The sequence below is a fragment of the Saccopteryx bilineata genome, chromosome 3 (assembly GCF_036850765.1).
Source record: "Saccopteryx bilineata isolate mSacBil1 chromosome 3, mSacBil1_pri_phased_curated, whole genome shotgun sequence".
Taxonomy (NCBI): domain Eukaryota; kingdom Metazoa; phylum Chordata; class Mammalia; order Chiroptera; family Emballonuridae; genus Saccopteryx; species Saccopteryx bilineata.
The window spans coordinates 213,733,068-213,753,815 of NC_089492.1; the positions used below are offsets into that span (position 1 = coordinate 213,733,068).

Here is a 20,748-nt window from a genome sequence, read left to right on the forward strand (position 1 = left end):
TGTTTGTCTTGGAAAATGCAATTACTCCTCAATAAAAAATAGTTTATATTTACATATAATGGATTTACTGTTTTAAAGTAATTAATATAAGTAATTTTAAATTTTGTTTTAATTTCTACTATGATAAATATAAAAGATTATAATTCAAATAAATGAAAGTTGCTTACAACTTTAAAAGTGCGAAAGGATCCTGAGTCTGAAGAGTCTGAGAACTTCTGTATTAGGTTTTGTAAGATTAAAGCCTGAATCACAAACCAACTGGAAAATATGAAGGAGACTATTATTTAGCACTTAATTCAGTTTCCCATGGTTAGTGCCAATATCTTTGTGTGATTCCTGTCCAATATCTGCCCATTCATAAGGCATGGTGGTCAGTCAGAATTATTTAATCTATGGAACTGTTTAAGCTAACCCTCTCTGCCTCTTGAATAGGCCATGCTTCTCTGTCTCATGGCCTTTGTGCAAGATTGTTACCTTTGCCTGGAAAGTGTCCCCACCACTTCTTCTAATAATTCGTGTTTATCCTTCATATCTCAGCTCAGATATTACAACCTCAGGGAAACTTCCCTTGATCTATCCCTTCCAAAGCTCTTATATCTTCCAGAGTTGATTTAGACCCCCTAATTCTTCTCACAACTTGTAATTATATATTTTTGATTGACATGGTTTGATTAATGCCTTTCTCCCTTTTTAAACTTCAGCTACACAAGAACAAGTTTCTTTTTTGCTTACCATTTTATCCTCAATTTGTATCACAGTGTTTGGCAGTATATAAATACAGAATGAGTCAATTATTTTCCAATATGAAAACCACATGTTGAGGCAAGGAAGAGTACATTTTATTGATTGTCCCATCATTTTAAATAGTTTTTCAAATTACCAACCATAAGCTCTGAAAGATCTGTTGAAAACAGTTTCTATTATATGGACCTACAAATAAAAAGATACCTTAGCAGTACAATCATTCTGAAAGAAATTAGATTGCTTGATTTGCTTACACAGATGCCTTTTCTCAGAACTTTCTCCCAACTCAACTCATGCTTCTTAGTTTCCAAGCTTTTTAAAAACCAAAATACAGAATGACTTTTACTAATGGTTATGCTGAGTCTTTCTCTAAAAATATCTCTTACTAAATACAGGAGGAGATTGGATTTATGCTCTATTATTTCTTTTGGGACTAATGGTACATTTTCCAACTTTAGAAATTGTTTTTAAGACCACAGAAGTATCAGATTAAACTAATGTGACCACCTCAAGACAGTAGTATTTTATTCTATTTTTCTTCCAGGAATGCAACTTTAAAATTACTACAGTTATTTATTCTTCACTTTATAATTTATTAACTGAGGGGGTCATATTTCTTTCTTCTCCCATTTGAATAACTTTTGTGTGTTTTTTCATGCAGCAGAGACAAATATTTTTTTCATTTGAGTGCTCTAGAATTTGGCCCTATTTTAATTAGGAGACTTTTAAAATTTGGATGAAGGCAGCATATTGTCCTTTCAGATAGCCAGGCAAAAGTTGCAAGATCTGTCTAACTATAGAGGTACAAACCCCTTTCAGATAAGGAGTCTAGTATACTTTTAACAGCAGTGCTTTCAGAATTTACAGCCTTTACTTTAGAGCATTCAGTGTTGATCTTATTGCTGATCTCAAATGGTTTTGTTTTACACAGAAACAAATGGATATCAATGCTGCTATTCAAGCCTTGATTGAATCACATGCTGCCCTACAGATGGAGGTAATATATCTGGCTTTATTTACATTGGCAGTCTCAATATACAAATTAAACAAATTTTTGGGAAACCAAAATGAGGCTTTATCTCAAATATTATATTTAAAACAGATTTAAAATAATGAAACTATTTTGAGGACAAAGTAAGTGAGTTTAATAAAGAGAAATGTATATACATAGAATTTTTAAAGAATACATTTAAAATAAAAATGTAATATTGTTAAAGGATCTTTTAATAAGGAATTAGGCATTGTAAAAAAAATAATTGAATGAAGTTGGCCATTTCTTAGACTGAGACCTATCATCACTAACTTGTTTTTCTTGTTTAAACTCTAATTATTCAATGTGTAATTCTCTTAAAAAACATTAAGTAGGCATAGTAATTGTGAAGTTTTCTGCCAGCTTGAAACCTAGACTTTTGAGTGTGAATTTAATCTCTACTTAGGATCAAAATTAATGAAGCGTATACATATTCTTATATTTAAATACAAACCATTTTTTGCATCCCACTCCTAAATCATTGCACACAATAGGAATTTTTTTTTCTGCCTTGATCCATCCATGTTGATTATTAGAGTTACCTATTGTTCATGGCTACTCTATGCTTTTTTCTTAATATCATTTTTATGATAACTTGGCAGAGCTACCAGAATACTGAAGTGACTTTAATTGACTACAGTGCAGAGATATTCAAAACCCTGAACTACCTTAGCAAGTTACTGCACAGCATCAAGAACCCTCTTGGCACACAAGATAACCCAGCACGTATCTGCAAAGATTTGCTTAACTGTGAACACAAAGTATCAGATGGTAAGTCCTTGGTTTCCTCAACTCAGATATGTAATTTCCTTTCATCGTTTCAATGTGTTTGAAATTTGCACTGCATTCATTCCGTATATTAAATATATTTATAAAGCCCTGGAAGAGGCATTTTAATGTTATGAAGAACGAAATATTCTTTGAGAAAGACACATTTCTGATGTCTGAGTATCCTTTTCTCAGGGCTTACATTAGAAATTCTTTTACTACACATTGTTATTGACCTCTGACTTTTCCCGCTCCAGCCCTTGCTATATCACTTGCTTATACATTGTTCTTGGAATGTATCACATTCATGTTAAAATTAAAATAGGAAGGGAGGACTTTTGGGTTAATTAGATTACCTATCAGGACCACTAAAGTTGGCGATATAAAGAAAGATATCATAGAACCCCCTTTCACATTACTTCCTGAAATTATAGTTTTTGCACAAAATTGAATTTAAATGCCTCATTTCATTATCAATGACTATGGAAATGGAGTAATTTTTTTTCTTGGAATTTTCTCATCTCTACATGGGGACCCCAATGTCTATTAACTAGACATGCAAAAAATAGATTTAGAATAGAACCATCAGGAAAAGGTTTAAAGCAAGTAGAGTTGTCATTATTATCTGATAAGCAGGGGAAATTCAGTCTGCTACAGTATGTCATCTAATTTTAATTTTTATTGGTCAGCTGTACAGTCAATATTAGTAGTTAACATTTTTTGTTAAAAACTCTAGTCCCGAGAAGTAAGAAGGGGGTTTCTGTGAAATGGCTTGAGTGCCACAAGACCTTGAAAAAAGAAAAGTGAAAGGATCGTGCTGGCAAATTTCAGCCCAAGATTTTCAAGACTGGGAAGTGATTGAAACTCAGCCAGGATTTGAAATGAGGAAAAGATGGATTTTTGTTGTTATTGACAGTGATGTCAGCTTGCCAGATGGATGTAAAAATTTAAAGACTCTGAGAATCATCTTACTGAGTTTAAAGCACCTTATATTACTTTCATCGCGTCACTCATTTATACAGAGGTGCCAGCAGAAAGATCCCCTCACAGATGGAGTATCTCAGGGACCAGTACATCAGAGAAGCCCAAGTCCATGGACACTGCATATATCTCACCTTTCAAAATACCAAGTGAAGAAAATAATAGCAAAGATTTCCTGGAGGAGTCTTATTTAAACTGAGACCTAAAGGCCCAGCTCTATCCTGGCAGTGAAAATAACATGTACAATGCAATAGGTGAAGACAAGCTTGACAGTTGTAAGAACAGATCAAAGGTTTTGTTTTCTACACATAGTGGGTGTAAGTTTGGAGAGGTAGATTGCAGCCAGATCTTAAGGCCTCTTGAAGTTTATGGCAAGCATTTATTTGCATTTAATTCTGAATGTAGTGGCAATCATTGGAGAACTGAAATCCACAAGGGCTGTAACTCTTTGATTTCCCAAATTTTGAGACAGTAGGCTGCAGTTAATTCTCAAAAAGGTATTTCTTTTTTTTTATTCACAATCTAAAGTTCTTATGTGTATGTCTTGGTTTCAAGATACTTTTTGTTAGTTTTTTTCAAAGTTCAATGAATAAACTTTTGAAGAAAAAAAAACAAAACTCTAGTCCCAACATAATGACACATAGCTGATTTGAAAAAAAAAACTATGTTATGTCATTTTGTAGGGTGAATAGTAATCCATATTTTATTTATTTTTATTTATATATACATACATACCATGTGCACACACACATATATTGTCAGAAAACATCTACTTCCATTCTAAAAGTACAATAAAAATATTAATTTTATTAATATTAATAAAGTGCTTAATTTCTATATATTTTATACCCTAGATTACCATAAAATACCAAAATAATATTTACAGTTATAGCTCTGTATAGTATTTCTAAGTTTGATTCTTCCCAAATTTAAGAGCTTAAAAAGGCAAGTCTATAGAATTAAAAGGAATAAAGACATTGTAAGGTATACAGATCAATGAAATCTAATTCAAGGTCTGCCTTCCTTGTAGGAGATACAGCTAAGTGGTGTGGATTGCAAGGTGTAAGAAAAGTTTTTTATGCCCAAAAATACTTTTATCAGTAGGAGGCAGTAAATGCTGTAGAGAAACACAAAACAGCAGGGAAGAGGGATATAATAGAAAGTGGAATGGGATTGAAATTTTAAAGAGAGTACGTAATTAGATAAGGCATCTCTGAGAAGTGACATTTGAGCAAAATCAAGAGGAAGTATGGGAACAAGCTACAGGAAATCTGGCCAAAAAGAAGGGGGTGGGGGGTTCCTGGGTTTCTGGGCAGAAAGAAGAAATGCAAAAGCCCAGGGTCTGAGAGTGTGTTAGCATGTTCTATAATTCGGAAGAAGGCCAGTGTGACTGGAAGAGAGTGCATAAAGGGGAAAATGGTAGGAAATGAAGTCTGAAAGATATCAAGCAACCACATTATATAGAATTTAATTGACTACTTCAGAACTCCAGCTCTTACTCTGAATAAGATGAGAAGCCATTGAATGTTATTGAGTAAAGGAATGACATGATTTGACTTAGATTTCAAAAATATTGCTGAAGCTGATGTATTACAAATATACTGAAAACAAGGGTAGAAGAAGCCACTGAGAGGCTTTTGAAATAATTCAGGTAAAAAATGATGATGAGTTGGACTAGAATTAGCAGCAGGGGAAGTAATAAGACATTGTCAAATCTTTATATATACTTTAGGGTAGAGCTAGCAGTTTTTGTTGATAATTTAGATGTAGATTGTTAAACTAAAGATAAAAGACCAAAGTGAAAGGCAGCAAGTGTTTATCTGAGATCCAATAAAATAGCTGTTCGGAAAGCACTGATTCAGACTGAAACTCAAATAGTGTTCCAATGAGTGGTGAAGGCAAGGGATTTTTATAAGAAAAGGAAAGGGAATAATTACATGAATAGAAGGAAAGAATTTCTATGGTGTTAATAAGTCAAGGACTTTATATTAGATGCAAATAAGCTAAATTATTCTTAACTCTACCTGGTGGTGCTAAGTCTAAAGAATGTCTTGAATTTTCAGTTTGGTGGTCAGAATTTTGCTTTCCTGTTAGCTTTGTAAAGAGCTGTTTATAATACAGTGTTGGTTTGGCCAAGCTCAAAGTTATTTTGCCCATTTAAACATCCTGAAAGTTTGAGGAGTAAGCCATGCAAAGCAATTCCTCTGAGATGGCAGCTCTAACTCCATTTTGAAGTGGCTCCATTGATATTATTTCTCACGTGGTTTGAGACAAATAGAATGAGAAAAGATGACTAAAGATTTTGATTAAGGGACTAGAAGAAGAGTGGGGCCGTTGTTAATAGAAATGGGGAAGAAGGTTTGAAGAAAGATCAGGAGTTCGGTTTTGAATATATTTAGTTTGAGATGTCTGTTAAGCATTCAAGTAAGAATGTTAATAGGTAGTTAAATATTCAAGAGAGAAATAAAGAGAGAAATGGCTAGAGGTAAAAATTTTTACCAGGGTGAAGGCAGAAATTATGAAGCAATTTACACAAAAATAGTATCTAATCCCCCAAGACTTCTTAAGACTACCTAAAGAGTAGATAAAGAAAAAAAAGAAAGAAAGAAAGAACAAGTCTACGTATAAGTGTTTGGAGATCTGGGAGCTAAAGGGAAACTAAGAATCAGTCCCTGACATGGGAGGAAAACTAGATGAATGTGGAGGGATGAAAATGTTTGCCTGTTGAGGAAGGAGTCCACTTGGTCAATGTCAAATGAGGTGAAGACTGAGAAAGCTAATGTCTTTAACAATGGGAAGACTTTTGATGACCTTCATAAGAGCAGTTTAGAGGAATGGTAGTGGTTAAAACCTTATTAGATTTTAAGATACAGCAGTACCTGGAGAGTTTCCACTCCCAATAATAAAGCAGGTAATTCAAATTGCCTGGCTAATGACTCAAGTCTAATCAGAAGCAAATGCATTTAAACCCAAATTGAGAAGCATTCTACAAAATACCTGAATAGTACTCTTCAAAAGGGTCAAAAGCACAGAAAATTATAAAAGAGTAAGAAACTGTCACATATTGGAAAAGACTAAGGAAATATGGTAAGTAATGCATTGTGATATTATCCCAGATTGGACACTGGAGCAGAAGAGAACATTGGTGGAAAACTGGTAAAGTTTGAATAGAGTATTCAGTTTATTTAAGAGTAGAGTCTCAAGGTCAATTTCTCAGTTTTGACAAATATGTAACTATTAGTGGAAGATGGATTAGGAGTATAAGAAAAACTATATTATTTTTGCAACTTTTATGTGAATCTAAAATTATTTTTAAATGTTTATCACAAAACAAAAATAAAATTATTTTGGAAGGCAAAAAAAAATTGCCTGATCAATTTAAAAAAAAAAATTAATTAATTAAGTTAACTTCCTGGGTTGCTCGGTGGATAAAGTGTCATCCTCACACAATGAAGTTACTGTTTGATCCCCAGGCAGAGCACGTAGGAGAAGCAATCAACGAGTACACAACTAAATGGAACAACTAAGTGGAATGAGTTGATACTCTCTCTCTCCTCCCCCCTCTTGGCCCCTCCTTCTCCCTTCCTCTCCCTTTCTTTCTCTCAAATCAATGGGAAAAAATTTTTTGATTAAGTTAAAAGCATTAAATAGTTAACAAAGTACCAAGATTTAAAAATATATTTTATTAAATTTATTGGGATGACATTGGTTAATAAAATTATATAGGTTTGGAGTGTACAACTCTATAATACATCATCTATATATTACATTGTGTACTCACCATCCCAAGTCAAATCTCCTGTTACCACATATACTGCTCACAAAAATTAGGTGATATTTTATTGCTTCATATTCATTTTGAAATATCTTCTAATTTTTGTGAGCAGTATATTTGCTCCCCTTTACTATATCCCCTTATTGACCTCCCATTCCTTCTGTTGACCACCATATCATCCTCTGTGTCCATGAGTTAGTTTGTCTTGTTTATTTATTTGTTGTTTTCAGTTTCATATACCACTTATGAATTATAGCATATGTTTCTTGACTTTTTTCATCTGACTTATTTTGTTTAGCATCATATTCTCAAGATCCATCAATGTTGTCACAGATGATAATATTTCGTCTTTTGTTATGGCTGAGTAGTGTTCCACTGTGTATATGATATATCCACAACTTCTTTATCTAATCATCAAAGACACTTTGATAGTTTCTATGTCTTGACAAGCAAAGATTTTGAGAGGTGAGCACAACAGTTAGAGCTACTTTTGCCCTGGGTGTGTTCAGAAACTGAGAAATACTTTTGGTGGCTTCATAAGTCTAGGAGTCAAAAGTAGGAATCTGGGGCCCACCAAGGGTAGGACTTAGGCTTTCAAAGGATCCCACTGTAGGTAGGAAAAAGGCATTTATATAAATTGTAGCTGAATTTTACATCATTGAGATAGCTTAGAAAATGTCAAACTTTGAACTTGGACTAAAATATCTCCAGACTGCTTATACCCCCACACACATAATAGAAACAAAAATCTTCTATAAAGGATAACATCATCATAGAGCTCAAATTATTTACACAAATAACTTTTCAAATATATTGCCCAGCACACAATCAGTGATAACCAGACATACAATTTGACAAGTCACCATGAATGAGAACTAGCAGAAACACCAGACAATAGAAGCAGACTCCAAAGAAAAAAATTAGAAGATTTGAAACTAATGCTGCAATTGACAAGATAAACCTTATATAACGGCACAGTTTATTCACAGTAGTAAGAGCAAAGGCAGAATATGTCTGTGCAAGTACAGGTAGGTGGGTAGATGTAAGATTGGGAGTTTATGTAAGTTTTCTTCAGATTGCTTCAGTTAGCTCAGAGAACTTGAAGGTTATCTGTCAAATAAGGATGAAGGAATGGGTAGAATCAATTTGAGGGAGAAGGAAAGGTTGCAAGTAGTGAACTGGGAAAGTGACAGAGGGAGTGAGCTAGTGAAACAGTATTATTGTCTGACAGCCTTACAAACATTTGAATTTAAAGTGAGGCCAGTTGGCATATTGGGTGTTTCTCCAGCCATATTTACTCACACTTACAGTTTAGGCACAAAATTGGATTTATATAAAGTTGGGGATTTATAAGGCAAGTACAATGAAGGGAGGAAGGGCAAGGATGTTAAAAAAGTCTCTAAAGAAAGTATTATGGCGAAGGACTGTGGGTTTTAAGCTGGGTAGAAAGGGAAGTGAGCTAAGAGGGACAATTAAATGAATAGTAAGCCACAATGGAGTCAAAGGATTATTGGAGTCCTTACGCTAGGGAGAATGAGCTGGAAAGACAGGAGAGGTGAAATTATAGAGAAATTCTAGCTGTAGGTAACAACAAAAGCCCTAATATGACCTTAGAAGTTAATGATTAAAGTAAATGGAGGAGGTGCAAGAGTTCAAGTAACAAAAGGCCAGAGTATTGAAAGTGTCATTCATGTGGGCTTAAAATCACCAAGAAATAGGTCATAAATAGACTTTCTGAAAGTGAAGCCATCTAAAGCTGAAATATTTAAAGAAAGAAAGTTTATGATTGTAGCAGGAAGAGGTAACAAATGACATAATGTGATGACAGTAATTTTACCATGGAGCATCTCTAGGGAAAAAATGGGTAGAATGGTCAGAAAGTGGCAAAGAAGAACAGAACGATACCTTCCCAATTCCAGACACAATGCTATCTGGCTGTGACAGAACTTGAAGGGTTGCAAGGGCCACGGTGTCCTCCAAGAGCCAGTTTTGAGTTAGAACACTTAGGCCTACAAAAGATATATATTGTGGTACAGTGCTTTATTCATAGTTCAGACTATCTAGAAAAAATTATGAAGACCCTACAAGTTCATCACTGTACAATACAGTGCCTGAATCCAAAGCATTCCATTCTGCATATCATTGAGAGCTTGCTTGATGGAAAACTTCTTTAGGAGTAATTTATTGGCTCACATACTAGTAGGAAACTATCTCTTATAAGAGAAAAAATTGTGAGTGAAGATACATGTTTACCCCAGTAGATAAGACTGGAAGTCTGAATCACATCCTGGAAAAAATCCATCTTAAATTCCTACAAACTTTATAAAGTTTTCAAAATTATAAGGAAATGGGGGTAGGACCACTTTTACCCCTTTATTCCATCTTTCAGTAGATCAGAGGTTCTCCAAATGTGGTCCCTGAAACACAATTAGATTTTGTTGAAATGCAGATTCTCAAGCCCTACCTTACACAACAACTCAGGGGGTAAGGTCCAGATATCTGTGTTCTGGCCCTGGCCGGTTGGCTCAGTGGTAGAGTGTCGGCCTGGCATGCAGGAGTCCCAGGTTCGATTCCCGGCCAGGGCACACAGGAGAAGCGCCCATCTGCTTCTCCACCCTCCCCCTCTCCTTCCTCTCTGTCTCTTCCCCTCTCGCAGCCAAGGCTCCATTGGAGCAAAGTTGGCCCAGGCGCTGAGGATGGCTCCATGGCCTCTGCCTCAGGTGCTAGAATGGCTTTGGTTGCAACAGAGCGACGCCCCCGATGGGCAGAGCATCACCCCCGGTGGGCGTGCCGGGTGGATCCTGGTCGGGTGCATGTGGGAGTCTGTCTGACTGCCTCCCCATTTCCAACTTCGGAAAAATACAAACAAACAAACAGATATCTGTATTTTAACAGATGGTTCTAATGCCACCAAAGTTTGAAAACCACTTCAGTAGAGCACAGTCTCCTACTCATGGAGCTACCAGTTCAGCAAGTATTCATTTCAAAGATTAGTAGAATAGTAGAGGGGAGAATAGTCAAGAATGTTTTGAAAATGGTGGACCAAAGGAATCTTTGCTGTGGGGCAAAAATGGAACAGACAAAGATTTCCACCTATTGTAGAAAATGACATTTGACAAATACTGTTTGATTATCTTGCCTTTTAATGGAAGAAAGCAAGGCTACTTCATTCAAGATTATTTGCCCATTACATTTGGAATAAGGAGAAGTTTTAATACTCTATGCCTATTATTCTGCAATTAAGATATTAGCTCAATACTTTTTCAGCATTAGTATTTTATGCAGGCTAACTTCAGGCCCTATTTGATTCTCCTGGGTCCTCCATGGAGGCAAAGATTGGTAGGCTTGCATTGGCTGTAGGGACTTCAGTTTGTTCTACTTACAATTGGCTGAAGAAAGCAAAAAATGAGAGCCATTTTTACTGTATATTTTCTTTCTTAAAAAAATGTGTTATAATTTTTTTTTTTTTTACAGAGAAGCGAGAGAATCAGAGAGAGGGATAGATAGGGACAGACAGACAGGAATGGAGAGAGATGAGAAGCATCAATCATTAGTTTTTCATTGCGACACCTTAATTGTTCATTGATTGCTTTCTCATATGTGCCTTGACTGCGGGTCTTCAGCAGACCTAGTAAGCCCTTGCTCAAGCCCACAACCTTGGGTCCAAGCTGATGAGCTTTGCTCAAACCAGATGAGCCAGTGCTCAAGCTGGGGACCTCGGGGTCTCGAACCTGGGTCCTCTGCATTCCAGTCCGATGCTCTATCCACTGCACCACCGCCTGGTCAGGCATTTTAATTTTAATTATAATACACATTTTACATCCAGGAGATTGCCAAAGTTGCTTCTGTATTTAAAAGAATATATTCATTTTAAATACATAGAACAGAAATATACACATATACCACATTTAGTCCAAATTTTCTATTAACTGTGTAACGTTAAACAATTCACTTTAAGGTGCTCAGTTCATCTTATCTGTAAAATGAAACAATAAATTCAGCCATTCTATCATTTTTATTAAAATTATAAAATGCCCTTAGATTGATGGGTATGTGAAAAATATGATATTTTCAGTATATAAAATTATTAATTTTATATAATGCTTGCTTCCATCTATTCACTAAATGTAAATATTTCTATAAGCTGTTACTTTTTTACATGTAAGACAAAATATATATTTAATATATAATTTGTAAGGATGTTTCAAATATATTTTAATATAGTATTTAAATATCTTTATGGTTTACAATAAATTAATAGGGAAATACTGGATTGATCCAAATCTCGGATGCCCTTCAGATGCCATTGAGGTTTTCTGCAATTTCAGTGCTGGCGGTCAGACATGTTTATCTCCTGCTCCTATGACAAAGGTACGTATTGGATTTCAGAATATATGGCAGTACCTGCCCAGTATCAGTGAGCAATGATTTTAAAAATTCTGTCACTTTAAATAATTATAAAGTTTATGTATGAAAGCAAAGTATTACTCTCTACCATATGTAAGAATATTTTCTGTTTTTAAAAAATAATCCTAGGATATCAGGACATTTTGATTCTGTATTTTTATGATTGGTTTATCTTGGCTTACTCTACTGATTATGTTTTTAAATTTCTTTTTAAAATATGAAGCATATGTTTTATACACGCACATGTTAGAAAATCCCTAAGCAGCTGCAAGGTTTCTGATCAGTAATTAGTTACCTAAAATTTTACTGAAAATAGTGTTATCATTAAAAGAGAAATTTTGCCACAAAACTTGCCCTTTTTTTGGTGATTAAGCTCAAAATAACCTCCCTTAGACATTTATTGACTATTATCTAAAACTCCTTTCAAATATAAGTCTATAAACCAAATGTTTAGAATGAATGCAAGTTAGCTTGATATAACACTGGGTATTGTAACAAGCATTTATGAAACCTAAAGCTTACTTTTTTATGGTTAAACTAGCTTGGTATTACCAAAAACTTATTTTTCACTGATGAAGAACTGATACATGTGCCTATTTTGTTTTGTTCATGATAACAATAAATAGAATAAAATAAAAAGCAGTAGCAAAAATGTAGTCTGATAGTCTTTTTAACTGCTTATTGTTAGACTGCTCTCTCCTCCTAAAATAATCCCCCTTTCATTAACCAGGGTGTTTCACCAGTTCGTCTCAATAGGTGTTCATCATTATTGCCCCCAAAGCAGAAGAAGGAAGGATTCTTCCATTGTTAGGGAATCTGTATACCTCTACTGATGAATCACAGGGTAGTCCTACTTCCCAAATATTCACATTATCATCTGCACGCCCCTGGATTTGGCCCAGGATTTTATTTGGACTGTCATAGAAGAAAGGATAGTGGCATGCAAAGGAGGTCAGAGCAGGAAAGGGCTGCACTTTCATTCTTTCCTTCACTGAATCAGTCTTCTCATCCCTCCTATCCATAAACTGAACCTGAGAAAAACTTGGCAGGTAGCAGAAGGAAAGGTAGACATGGCATTAGGGACCTGGATTCTAGTTTCTATTCTGCTGCAAGCTAGGAAATGATACTGTGACCCACCAGAGAGCCTGCTCTGGGCCGCAGTCTTCCCAGGTCAAAGACAGTTGGCACATCAATCCTCGTAACAATCCTGTCATGTCCGCATCATACCCAGCTTGACTGACAAGGAGAGCAAAGCTCGGAAAGTTTACATATTTTACAATTATGATCCTCATCTGTTCAATGAAAGCACTTGAACTACACAGACTCTCATGTTTCTTATAATGATCATCCCATGTTTTCATCTTTTGCCCTTCATTTCTTTTCCTAGGGCTTTACTGTTATGTTGTTTTATTTTTTTTCTTCTCTGTTAACCTCCTAACAGATATTTTTTTTAATTTTATGTTTGAAATTTCATATGATTCCTCAATAGGAACCATTTCTATTCACTTATATTATGATCACATCTCTGCATTAACAATGCTAAAAAAAAATAATAATAGTAATAATAATATTTTGTCTAAAGCTCTGGAAATATCTCCTTTTTTGCCTAAGCCTTGAAAATGTGCAATCAGATCTTCTTGCTCCAATTTTGCTCTATCTTGTTCACTTTATTAGTTAATGCGGGTCCATGCATTCATTCACTCAATAAACATTCATGCTATTATGACTCACAATATGACTGAAACTACGTTTGAGCTGGCAGCACAAGGAATAAGATGCTATCTTTTTTTTTTAATTTTTCCATCAATTTAAGAGAGAGAAGAAAAGTGGATAAGGGAGAGAGAAAGAGAAAAGCATCAATCAACAACTTGTTCCATTTAGTTGTGCACTTATTGATTGCTTCACACATGTGCCCTGACCAGGGATCAAACTCTCAACCTTGGCACACCAGGATGGTGCTCTGTCCTCAAAGCAACCTGGCCAAAGTCCTGTCCTCATCTTTATTTTTTTAATTTGTATTTTCTTATTTGAATGAGAGGAGGGGAGATAGAGAGACAGACTCCTGCATGAGCCCCAACCAGAATCCACTCAGAGACCACTGTCTGGTGTCAACGCTCTGCCCATGTGGTGCTGAGGCTCACAACTGAGCTATTTTTAGCAGCTGAGGGGAGGCTACACGAAGCCATCCTCAGCAACTGGGGCCAATGCACTCAAATCAATCTACCTATGGCTGCAGGAGTAGAAGAGAGAGAGAGAGAAGCGAGAGGAGGAGTAGTGGAGAAGCAGATGGGCACTTCTCCTGTGTGCTCTGACAGAGAATCAAACCAGGACATCACACCGGGTCAATGCTCTACTACTGAGCCAACTGGACAGGGCCTGACTGGCTATTAAATGCCAAAAGAAGTAACTTTCTTGAGGCTATCTTTCAAAGACTTTCCTCAAGTTTTACCAAGTTATAAGTTTCTCAATTGCCACATCTTATATCCTGCATATTGTTTCTGTAACATTAGTTGGAGTTTGGAGTTGGAAAAGTCCAGATGAATTTTCTTCATTTACTGAGCTCAGAAGTCACCCAAGTCATCACCATTCACTGTCTAAACACTCCATTGTGGACAAGTGGCTCAGGATTGCCTATTGGTTTCAAAGGATGGAATGGCCAAATTTTTGAAGAAAACACTCTACTTGAACCTAAAGTAATTTCAGATGAATGCAAGGTAAGGGAATGGCACTTTTAGAATTATTCAATATAACTAACTTAAAATTGATTTTTTTAAAAAAACTATAAAATTAAAATAAGAATAAGAAGGCTTTTACTGCAACTGCAGATACAGAAGTGTCATAAATTTTAATGTCCTGTTAATTTTTCAAAATCCATCATTTGCTTATATCATGTCTTGTCAACTTTAGTCACATCCATTGGTCATCCATGAATTTTATATGCAAAATAGATGTTAATACATAAATTTAATTTTCCCATATAAAATAATTATATCATAGAAAGATAGATAGAACATATAAATAAATGTCTTTTATATGTTTTCACCACTGTGATTCTACATCTCATTACTTTATGAAAAGCAGTTTATAAAAACAAATCAGTTTTATATCATTTTGTTAGTGTCTATACCTGATATTAAATATGGGCATAATTGCAGATTGACTGGCTCTACCAATCAATATTTTAATTATAGTCCATTTTATTAAAATTAAATAATGAATGTTATTTATTGTTTATTATTAAATCATGAGCTTTTTATTATTACTTTTATTATTAAAATTATATTATTAAAATATATAATCTTAGGTTATTTAATATTAAAATTCTATAATTTTAAAATATTGTGGTATAGGGCAGGCATTGGCAAACTATACAGTCACAGATCAGATCAAGCCCACCATTTGTTTTTATAAGTAGATGTTATTGAATACAGCCACACTCACTTGTTTTGATTCATAGCTGTTGTCATAGTAGGATGGCAGATTTGAGTAAATGTGGTGGAGACCATATGCCCCACAGAACTGACATTTACTATCTAGCCCTTTACAAAAGAGTTTGCCAAGGCCTGTTACAGAGACTAGAATTGTCCACTAGAATTGTCCATACATATTACCAAAGACTTTCAGTGTTCTTGTGTACTATGAATCCCATGATTTAATATCTGTTACCATTTACAGGGAACTCTATGTTTTCATAACATTTCCAGACAAATAATGCACGAGTATTTGGAAAATCATAGGCAAACAGTCAGAAGTATTGAATATATGGCTCATTCTGTATAAGAGAAGAAGAGATCAATATTACCAATGAATTCATTTAACGTTTACAGTTTTGTACAGAAATTTTCACTACTGTCTCTGAGACACAATCCAAACTTGTAAGCTATTTATTCAGCACTTCAAACAGTCAAGCCCATCCTACTTTTCCAGCCTGGGCTTTCACTGGTTGTCTACCCTAAACCATGGCCAGACTGATCTATTCTTCATCATCATCAACAATGGCAGTTCCTACTACTAATTATTGAGGGCTTATTACGTGGCGGGTACCAAGTATCACATACACTATTTTATTTAGTTATAATAGCTTTGGGAGGAAATTATTAGTTTCATTTTATAGGTAAGAAAGTAAAGGCAGAGATCAGGCAGCTAATGTGTGAACTCCAAAGTTTATGCCACACTATACTGCTGGAGACTTTTAACTGAAATCTTATTGAATCCTCACAACCTCATGAGGTAGGTTTTTATTATTTCCATTTTCTATGTGAAAGAAATGGTGGTACTTGGATTTCCATCAAAATTTTTTCCAGGACAAAACCTGTACACTTAAACCCATGTTAGGCTTATTTTTATAACCACCTTCTACTTTTCCAGTGCTTTATTGGGTGTTGTTTTTATTGTTGTGTAGTTTTGTTTTGAATTAGTCGTGTCATTCTCTTCCTCTACCTCTCTAACCAAGTGGAAATGTTAGGCATACAAAGAGGTCCATCTTAAATTCTGAATTCTGAATTCATGAAGCTTTCCCTGACTGCTCCAGTTGGAAATGAGGAATTTAGCATTCATCATACAATACATTATTTATGTTGCACTTACCATTTAGGTCTTGTACTATGGCTATTTGTTAGTTTTTCTTCCCACCAACAAGATTTATAAGCTGCTAGAATTCAGAAGCCAGAACTAATTTATTTGTCTTTACATTTCCCAAGCACTTTAAGAAAATGAAGGATCACATCTTTTCAACTGTGCCAAATATACTTAGTGTTTGATAGGTATTGCTTAAAAGACTTAATCAGTTAGATCTAACAGTGTCTTACACACAGAACTCTAATTCTAGTTATCACATCAAGCTTATAACTTTAGTAATTTATCTTCAGTGAGCTTCAGTTGTCTTCATTTAAAACAGAATTTATAGCTTAAATTATCTCTAAAGTTCCTTCAAACTTTAAAATTTATACCATGCTTGTTCTGTGAATGAATGAATAAACTCCTGAATAAAAAGCTTCACTAAATTAGTCAATTTTGTGTCTCCATTTTGTCTTTTTAAATCTTAATTGTAGGCTATTTAATGATAAGACTTTAAGTTTTTGTTCCATAATGGAATTTACCAGAAACAAAAGAGCATACGGTAATAAGAAATGGCCTAGAAGGCCTGACCAGGAGGTGGCACAGTGGATAGAGCGTCGGACTGGGATGCCAAGGACCCAGGTTCGAGACCCCGAGTTCGCCAGCTTGAGCGCGGGCTCATCTGGTTTGAACAAAAGCTCACCAGCTTAGATCCAAGGTCACTGGCTCAAGCAAGGGGTTACTTGGTCTGCTGAAGGCCCGCAGTCAAGGCACATATGAGAAAGCAATCAATAAACAACTAAGGTGTCAAAATGTGCAATGAAAAACTAATGACTGATGCTTCTCATCTCTCCGTTCCTGTCTGTCTGTCCCTGTCTATCCCTCTCTCTGACTCTCTCTGTCTCTGTAAAAGAAAAAAAGAAAAAAGAAATGGCCTAGAAGGAAAAAAGAAACAATATTAATAATAACAATAGAATGGAGAGAAAAAAACAATCTAAAAGATGGTTTAACAGAATTTTAATTTATTCATTATTAAAATTTTGTATTTATTGATTTGGGGGAGAGAGAGAAACATTGATTCGTTGCTTCACTTATTTATGCATTCATTGGTTGATTCTTATATGTGCCCTGACCAGGGATTGAACGTGAAACCTGCAGGTAGGGGGACGACACTCTAACCAACTGAGCAGCCCAGCCAAAGCCTGTAATCTACTTCTGCCTGAAGTGACTCTGGTTATTTTCTGCCTAATATACAGAGAGTTTGAGATAACTAATTCCCTTTCATCCAAGAAAAACACCCATCTTAAAGAATCAGTCTCTAATAAAGGAACACAGAACAGAAGCGTATTTATCATATAAGAAATAGTGCAGCCTTCTATTTTGTATCCGGTTTAATGATTCATAGATAACAGAAGCAAAAGGCTAGCCTTATCCTCTGAGGCTGAAAAATCAGAACAGACAATGCAATTTGAGGAAAGGAATAAGTCTGTGTTTTCAATTATTCATAGTAACTGCTACCATTTATTGAGCACTTTGTGCCAGGCATTGTTCTACACACTCTTGTTTATTATCTCTAATTCCTAAAATAAGTCTACATTGTCTGTGAAAAACATTGCTGACAAGGCATGCTAAAGAAACAATTACACACGAAAGCATTTTGTTCTTATTTTACAGATTCAAGATGGCAGCTGGCATAAGGCAAAATTTCTTTTTCACACCCAGGAAACTAATCAACTTCCAGTAATTGAAGTACAAAATCTTCCTCATCTCAAAGCTGAACAAAAGTACTACATTGAAAGCAGTTCTGTATGCTTTTTCTAAAGTCTCTGAATTAGTTTGAATTCATGCTATTGGTCAGGTAATTGCTGCAAAGGGAAAAATACAGACAGAAAGATACTATCATTATGAAATGTATGGAATAAAGCATTGGCTAAATTTTAAAGAATCTCAGGAAGAAAAGACTTCCTCCCAAGATGGAGAAAAGTCATTCTTAAAGGACTATAATTGATAAAGTATTTAATTCTTTTAAAAAGTATATTGATCTTGGCTTTCTTAGAGAATTCCCAAGAACCGAAGATTTGTAAACAAGGAATTCTTCAGGGTATCCTATATGTTTTGACTGAGAGCAAAGTACCCATTAGACAGCTGGAGGTGCAGAGCACTACGGAGCAATACTGGCTAATGCTCCCAAATGTGCAATGCTTCTGTCTACAAATTATAAACCACAGTCTAATATGTCTCATTTTCCCAAATACTAAGCTGTATTCAGGTCCCCAGTGGGCATATACATCTTAGCTGGTGGTACACTACCTCTTACGTGTTGCCTTTTTGTGTTGCTTGGTGCTCTTTCTATAACATGGTGCTTGTGGCCATCATAGACAATTTAATTTCTTTTTTTGTCTTTGTCATTCTTTATGAGTATATGTACTGGTTACATCAAGACTTGTTTTGGTTTTTAGTACTTAAATTTGTTTGATCACATACTTAATAACAAGTAAAATATTATTTATGTGAACTCTTTGTTCTATTTTAAAATTCTCTTTGTGGATATTGAATTAAAGCCAGTACATTGTTGCATGTGCTTATGAACAAGAGAATTGGGGGTCCTTTTGTTTTTGTTTTATTTTTTTAGTTGTAAAAATTGTTATAGGCCAGCTACATCCAGTAGTAGGTTTGGGTTAGAGTTTAGGGGTTGTGACATACTATTTTTAAAAATCCATGATCATCTGGAATGATACTTTGTATATATATATTTTGTAAAGTTTTAATTCAGCAAATCTTTTGAAATTGCTGCTGTTTTAAATTATAAAAACTTATATTTCTGCTTTATAGAAATCATATGTTTTTGTAGTATTGATTTGATTTTCTTTCACTGTTCTTAAATTTAATGTGTTGAGACATAAAAAGAATTCAGTTTACTAGTCTTTAAAGCAACATCCAGGAGTTTAAAAAAAAAACCCAAAACAGTCTTTTGCCCTTTAAAATAGGCTCAACCAAGTTAAACTTTCCTTGTTGTCAGCGAAATGTTAGTTCAGTATTAAAAGAAAAGCATTATACCTTTGGTATATAGAAAAGTTTGTACATACATTATAAACACACCTTTAGCCACAACAAACCACACTATCCTATCTATAATAAAAATGTGCTTTAAATCTTTTTTAGTGTTATTTTTCTCCTTTTGTTACTATATCCTTTTATTATGCATGATGGCTGCTCTGGCATAGCCCTTCTCTACTATATATGTTTACATTATTAGAAAGTATCCGGGAAGGGGCCAACCCTTGCACCTCCCCCTATACCGCGGTTCCTCGCAGGCAAGCCTGGAGCAGCATACCACTGAGCAGGCGGATCTACTATATCCAGTTTTGTGGACAAGCCTCAATTTCCATTTCCACCGCTTCCATCCTCATCAGTCCAGGGAAACATTCCAACATTAACCGGTCACCAGCGCTTTGCCTGGACTCTGGGAAAACGTTAATAGGTTTTTCGTGAGAGAAGACAAAGAAAGAAAGAGAGAGAGAGAGAGAGAGAGAAGGGCAGGGATCAGGAAGCATCAACTCCCATGTGTGCCTTGACCGAGCAAACCCAGGGTTTTGAACTGAGGGCCTCAGTGTTCCAGGGCAATGCTTCAACCACTGTGCCACCACAGAGAGAGGAGAGGGAGGAATGAGAAGTATCAAGTCATAGTTGCTTTACTTTAGTTGTTCATTGATTGCTTGTTGTATGTGCCTGCAAGCTCAGGGTCTCAAAAGAGCGACCACATTGTTCCAGGTACACAGCATCCATGGATTTTGGTGTCTGTGGGGTGCTGGAACCAATCCCCAGTGGATATCTCAAGGAACGGCAGTACTTTGAATCAACTTCTTGTATTTAGGAGCTCATATATATATATAAAATCAACTGCAGCAACTGCTTGTGGAAAAGAGGATAAGTGTCCCAGACTTATGAGATGGTGCAATTCCCCTCAGAGTTCCCCCTTCTGAACATAAGGAAAGTGGCCAATTATGTTTCTGTTGAAAATTCTCAGATGCTGAGGGAAACCATTTCTTTATTAAGAATAGTTATCAGTGCCTGACCTGTGGTAGCGCAGTGGATAAAGCATCGACCTGGAACTCTGAGGTCGCCAGTTCAAAACCCTGGGCTTGCCTGATCAAGGCACATATGGGAGTTGAAGCTTCCTACTCCTACCCCCCCTCTTTCTCTCTCTCTCTCCTAAAATGAATAAATAAAAAATAATAATAGTTTAAAAAAAAGAATAGCAATCAGAGATAGATAGGAAAATGGCAACAGAATAGGCAGACGTTACAACTCCCACCTCCCAGAACCAAAGTGGATTACAACTTAACTTAGGAACAATCATCTTAAAAAACCAACTTTGGACAAAACTAAGAGGAATCTATAACCAAGCGTAAGAAACCACACTGAGATTGGAGGAAAGGCAGAGATGCGAAAAGGGCTGCCCTGCTCCCAGGAGCGAGAGGCAGCA

At 35.5% G+C, this 20,748-nt stretch overlaps 1 protein-coding gene across 1 annotated transcript in view; it reads left to right on the plus strand.

Moving 5' to 3' along the window:
* COL24A1 (collagen type XXIV alpha 1 chain) overlaps positions 1–18,625 on the plus strand; it is a 367,011-nt gene extending 348,386 nt beyond the window's left edge. Inside the window, exons 57-61 of the mRNA XM_066264956.1 lie at positions 1,676–1,741; positions 2,377–2,545; positions 11,560–11,669; positions 14,216–14,419; positions 17,937–18,625. Coding sequence (XP_066121053.1) covers positions 1,676–1,741; positions 2,377–2,545; positions 11,560–11,669; positions 14,216–14,419; positions 17,937–18,083 — 696 coding nt within the window. The 3' untranslated portion in view covers positions 18,084–18,625. The remainder of the gene's footprint in view (positions 1–1,675; positions 1,742–2,376; positions 2,546–11,559; positions 11,670–14,215; positions 14,420–17,936) is intronic.
* Positions 18,626–20,748: the final 2,123 nt, after the last annotated feature.